The sequence below is a fragment of the Aptenodytes forsteri genome, unplaced genomic scaffold (genome assembly GCF_000699145.1).
Source record: "Aptenodytes forsteri isolate BGI_AS27 unplaced genomic scaffold, ASM69914v1 Scaffold147, whole genome shotgun sequence".
In the NCBI taxonomy this organism is placed as follows: domain Eukaryota; kingdom Metazoa; phylum Chordata; class Aves; order Sphenisciformes; family Spheniscidae; genus Aptenodytes; species Aptenodytes forsteri.
In genome coordinates, this window is record NW_008795320.1 from 35,143 (window position 1) to 40,513 (window position 5,371).

Sequence of the window (5,371 nt, forward strand, 5' to 3'; positions counted from 1 at the left end):
TTGCCCCAACCCGCCGGCTTTCTGCCCAGTATTCACCCGACGGCGGTGCCCAGCACCGGGCTGACATCTGACACACGATGCTCTACCGTCCTGGGAAGTTTTTAGGGGTCGGATCCTGCGGGAGAGTAGCGGGATGCTGCAGTCCCTCTGTGCATTTCCCGGTGATGGCCCTGCCTACGGCTGGGTGGTTTAGCGTGACCCTTGGTACTGCACGATGCTGACTCCTTGCCACCCAACGCCGCTCACCCGCGTCTTGGCAGAGCCATTTGCCGGTTAGAAACATCAGTGTTGTGCTGCGCAGCCAGATCCTGCCCTTCCCACAGCTCCGAGGAGGCAGCCTGCGGGAAGCTGCCAGATTTTGCTCTGTCTCCTGCCTGAGGACATCCCGGCCATGCCGTGCCGAGGCTGGGTGCTGGCACGGGTGCCGGCAGGCAGCGGGAGGTGCCGGTTCGTCCTTGCAGGCAGCCTCGGGACGGGTGACACGTTATTTTGCTCCAGGCTTCGGGGTCACACCGGCTGTCACACACTTTCCGCATCCTTTGAAATAAGTGCTGGATGGCAACGGCAGCGCCGAGGCCCAGGCAGCCTCAGCACGAGCAGCGCAGGAGATGCTGACGATGATTTTCCACTCCATTTTTGGTACCAAATGTGCAATTAGGTGATGGAGGCAAATAGGGCAGCAGCTCTAGCTCCTGCCTTCAGGGCTCGGCGGCTCGTCTCTACCCCGAGGCTTGTTTCTAGCCCGAGGTTTCCGTGCCGTGAAGGATGGGAACCAGCTGTAGATGATGCATCAGGCGAAGGGGGGTTAAAGTGGCGCAAGATGGTTGCGGAGCTGAGGGTGGAGCGCGCGGAAACAGGAAACGTCGGCCTCCCTCTGTGTCACCGTTACTGGAACTTGCTTCACTAAAGGTTTGTCTTCACTTCCAAAATGAAACCGAGCAAGCAGGAGCAAGCCCCTCATCCCCTGGGATGTCCCCCCCTGAAAGACACAGACGCACGTGCACCCCGGTCCCCGCGGCAGGACCGAATGGTGAAGCAACGCCAAAGCTGGCTGCTGGCTGCAGCCCTCCTGCTTGTGCCGCTTCGGTGGCAGAGCGAGTTTGCTTGCAATGCCTCAGTTTCCCATCCGGCACGCAGAGTCGGCGGCGGCAAGAGGCTGTGGTTTGCTTTTGCTCCAGGGGTGGGTGCTGGGCTGTGAATTTGCAGCTATAGGTGCTGCAATTGGTGTTCAAGCCTGTGTTTAAGCAAGAAAAGCAAACGGAGGGGCCAGGCAGCGGCAGGAAGGGGTGAATGGTTGGGGGGGGAGGGGGGAGGAAGATTTCTGCCTCCCCCCTGGCATCACCGCTCAGCTCCGGCCCGGCACTGAGCAGGAGGCTCCGAGCCATCCGAAACCACTGCAGCTCCGGGTGAGCTCAGGGCGGTCGGGGGGTGGGTGTCCTATGGAGGCATCCAGGCACCCCTCATCCTGGGTGCAGGGAGGGTGCAGCCGGCAGAGGAGGCTTTTGGGGGGGCCCTAAGCAGCCTCCTCGGTCGCCGGCTTGCCCAAGATCTTCAGTCTCAAGCAGAAAAGTTGGGGCTCCTGGTTTTAGGGTGGGAGCAGGAGGAGCCCTGCGGCGGGGGAGACACCAGCGGGAGGTGACGGGGTGCCAGGCGTTGCGTGCAGAGCTCTGGCCGTGCGTGCAGAGCTCTGACCACGTGTCGCCGGCGTTGACCGTGCATCGGTGCCATGTACATCCGTCTGGAGGGACGGCGTGTTGCGACATGCCATCCTTTGCACCCCGGATACTGCATCTGCCGTTCTCTTCTGGTTTTGGGATCCGGGGAGAATCCCTTCGCCCCAGGTTCATCCTCTCAATTTTGCGGGTGTATCTGGCCACGGCGTGATGTTAAACGACGTCCTTTAATTAGTGGCATCCACGCAGGTTCCTGTTCCCGGCCTGGCGAGGAAATTCAGCGTCACCTTTGCAGAATTTGCAGCCCAAGGAAATGCAGATAGAGGAAAGGGGAGGTCGTCCTTGTGCTTGCATGCCAGCTAGCACCGGGTTCTGCTCTGTGGATATCTGCAGTTCCCTCTCTGCGGAGTGAAAGAGAACTTAAATGAACCCATCGTATTTTAAAAGGCGTTGAAATGGGCTGCGGACGGCAGGAGTGGGGCCGCAGCATCCCTGCGGGCAGGTGGGCTTTTCGAGCCTGGGCCACACTTGCAAGGCAGCCTTGGGCTCGGTGCTTGGAGAAGGGCTGAAAGGAAAGGAAAAAGGAAATTCCTGCAAGAAGGACTGAAATCTTGTGAGTTGGGAGGGTGGGAATGGAGACGGTGATATGGAGATCCGGCCCTTGCGGTCGTGGCCTTTGGGTTGTTCCAGAGGAGCTCTGTGGGATGCCGGAGAGTGCGGCACTGGGATGGGAGGGTTGGGGTGTCGAGGTGCCAGCGCCGTCAGCGTGGACCCGTGCGTGGTGCTGCTTTTCACCTGGCGTCAGCGCACGAGGCTTCCTCCTGCTGCCTGCCGGAGCGCAGCCGAGCCGGACCTTTACCGGGGCATCGCAAATGCCCAGCGACACCGCAAAGTCTCAGGGGGTCGGGGACCAACTGTCCTCCCCACTGTGACAGGGGGACCACCGAGTGTAGGGAGGTTTATAGGAACTGGGGGCATTTTCTATGCCATGGAGCAGGTTGGGTTGTGGCCGCTTGGCATTTCCATCACTTCCTCCTTTTACATCCCTTTTTCTATTCCTGCCCTCGGCGCATTGCCCAAGGGGCCGCCTGCCTCTGCCCTCCCCAGCGAGCCAAAACCAGAAGTGGGACCTCGATGAGATGGTTCGTCGTTAAAAATAACCCCGTCGGCCCGTCTCCGGCAGCATTGAACCGGGGACGGATCTTCCCTGCGGCAGGAGATCCGTAATCGATGGGGTGATGGCAGCCGTGTCCCCTGGCACAGGGCATCACGTACAAGCGGACCCGTATGTGCCCGAGCCCGTCCAGGCCTGCCCATTCCTTTGCTTCCCCAAATTAATTCCCTCTTTTTCTTCCCTAGTTGCCGAAGCAGCAATAGGAAGAGCTTAGTGGTGGGCACCCCCTCTCCGACCCTCTCGCGGCCTCTCTCCCCGCTCTCCGTGCCGACAGGTAAGGGATGTGCCAGGGGATGGGTTGAGCATCTCCCAAAATTACCCAAATATTTTGGAGGGTAACCCTTCTGCTTCTGCAGCACCTTGTTAGCAGCAGTGGGCTGGCTCCCGGCCGCGGGTGCCTTTTCCAGGAGGGAATAGCTTGGGAAGCGATTTACCCCCTCTTTCCCCTGAAGGAGCAGCCCGCGGCACCCCGGGCATCGCACCGGGGAGGGTATCGGGGTGACTTTTCCCCCTTTCTCCCCGCAGCCGGGAGCAGCCCCTTGGACAGCCCACGCAACTTCTCCGCCAGCACCTCCATCAACTTCCCCTTCGCTCGCAGGTGAGCTCCCGGCCCCGCTCCCAGACCATTAATATTCACTAATAATGATAATTCACCAGCCGGGACTGTTCTGTTGATCTCAAGTGATTTGTTTTGATTTTTTTTGCTTTTTTTCTCCCTGATTTTTGGTCTGGTGTTGTTTGCTCTGCCGTGACCGGTGCCTCCCACCACCCCAGCCATGCTCCTCGGACTGACAGGCGAGTACCGGGCACGGGCTGGGGCTGCGTTCTGGGGAGATGTCTGCTCCGCATCGGCACGGCCCTTCTTTGTGTGCATCCCTGGGCAGGAGATTTTGCTCTGGAACCGGGCTCCCTGCAGCTCCGGGATCAGAAATATCCCTCTTCCCATCACGCCGTCCCCAGCCACGAGCTCAGCCCCAGCTCGGACCCGCTCCGAGCACTCCTGACGGATGCTTGGCAGATGTCCGGGGACGGATGCTCGGCCGGGTCCCTGCAGAGGCCGATCTTGCTGCATCCTCTCCCCAGCCCGCGCTGCTTGAGGCACAGACGCCAAAATCCTGTTTAACTAATTAATTAATTGCACACATGGGGGTGGGCGGCTGATTTTAACCCATCGATCGTCACGTGGGAAAAAGCTGGGAGCTTACGGATGGTTTTCACGCTTGTAACAGAGTGAGAAGCCCAATTGCGGGGCTGGGGGTTTGCGAGCCTGCCGGCGGCGAGGGCACACGGTGGTGCCGGTGCCGGATCCGGCACCCTGCCAGCTCCTGCCGTCCTTGGCCCTGCAAAGGAAACGGCAGCGGGAGGTGAAGGGCCTCGTCTTGACCTGGACATTGCCCCATCCATTAGAAACGTCTCCAAGAGGAAGCATTCGCCTACGTATGAGCGGTTGCCTTCCTGTTTATAAGCGGGCTCTGCTCCGAGGCGCCTGTTGTCTCAGGACCGGTCTTGAGGAATCCCGATTTCTCATAGAACAAAGTCCCAGAAGGCTGAATTTTGCTCTAACTAAAGATCAGATTCTTGAGGGTTTGGGGTTTTTTTTTTCCCCGTCTGAAACGGATTCGCCACCCGACCAAGCCCCAGCGCTGTCCCTTCACGGGGACCCTGCTCACTGTCCCCGTCCCCGTGGACGCCTGCATGCCGGGGTTGCAGAACAGCCCCCCTCACCTGCAAACCCCTCTTATTTCAGTCCATTCTGAAAAGAGGTTTCAAGGCTTTATTATTCAAGCCAAACCTGCATCCTCTTCCCCATCCTTATCGCTCTGACGTTATTTATTTGCATTTAGATGTTGGTTTTTTTCCTGTATGTGATCGGCACGTTTGCATTCGCAGGGCTGATGGCAGAAGGTGGTCACTGGCTTCGCTACCCTCCTCTGGCTATGGGACCAACACCCCCAGCTCCACTGTCTCGGTAACGTTTGCTTTCTCATGGCAGCAGGCGAGAAGAACCTAAACCCCTTGATTTTTGGTGAAATGCCTCCCGAGCCCCGCGGCGTCGGTTCCTAGGCAGCCCCTCCGTTCCTAGAGGACCGTGTGCTTTAGCTGCATTGTGCTTTCCAAATGTGCTTTTAAGAAAGCCGTAGAGCTCGGCTAACGGCTTACAGCATCCCTGGGTATTACGGCATCCCTGCGTGTCACAGGTCGAGCGTGCACGGGGGGCATCCCGACCGTGCGGGGGAATGGCTGGGCAGGAGCCGCCCGGCACACTGCGGGTACAAGGGATGGGGGGGTCAGCGGAGCCGGACTGAGTGGGAGAGTGGGAGGTTTGGGGTGGGAGTGGGCAGCGCAGACCCCCCCGGGCTGGCCTTGCCGTCCGTATTTCACGTTATCGAGCACAGAGCGTGCTGCCCATCAGTGTTTCCAGCCTCCTAAAAGGCTTCGAGGAATATTTTCCTCGTGGGCTTGCTGGTTTCCACCCCGCTGCCGGAAAGCGCGGATCCATCTCCTGATCCCCCCCCCCCATGTC

At 59.4% G+C, this 5,371-nt stretch overlaps 1 protein-coding gene across 1 annotated transcript in view; it reads left to right on the forward strand.

The window, feature by feature from the left end:
- The window catches only part of MAST3 (microtubule associated serine/threonine kinase 3), a 19,236-nt gene that overhangs the window by 1,801 nt on the left and 12,064 nt on the right, over positions 1–5,371 (forward strand). Inside the window, 4 exon segments of the mRNA XM_019472190.1 lie at positions 3,033–3,121; positions 3,373–3,445; positions 3,622–3,642; positions 4,738–4,816. Of these exon segments, the coding sequence (XP_019327735.1) occupies positions 3,033–3,121; positions 3,373–3,445; positions 3,622–3,642; positions 4,738–4,816 (262 nt within the window).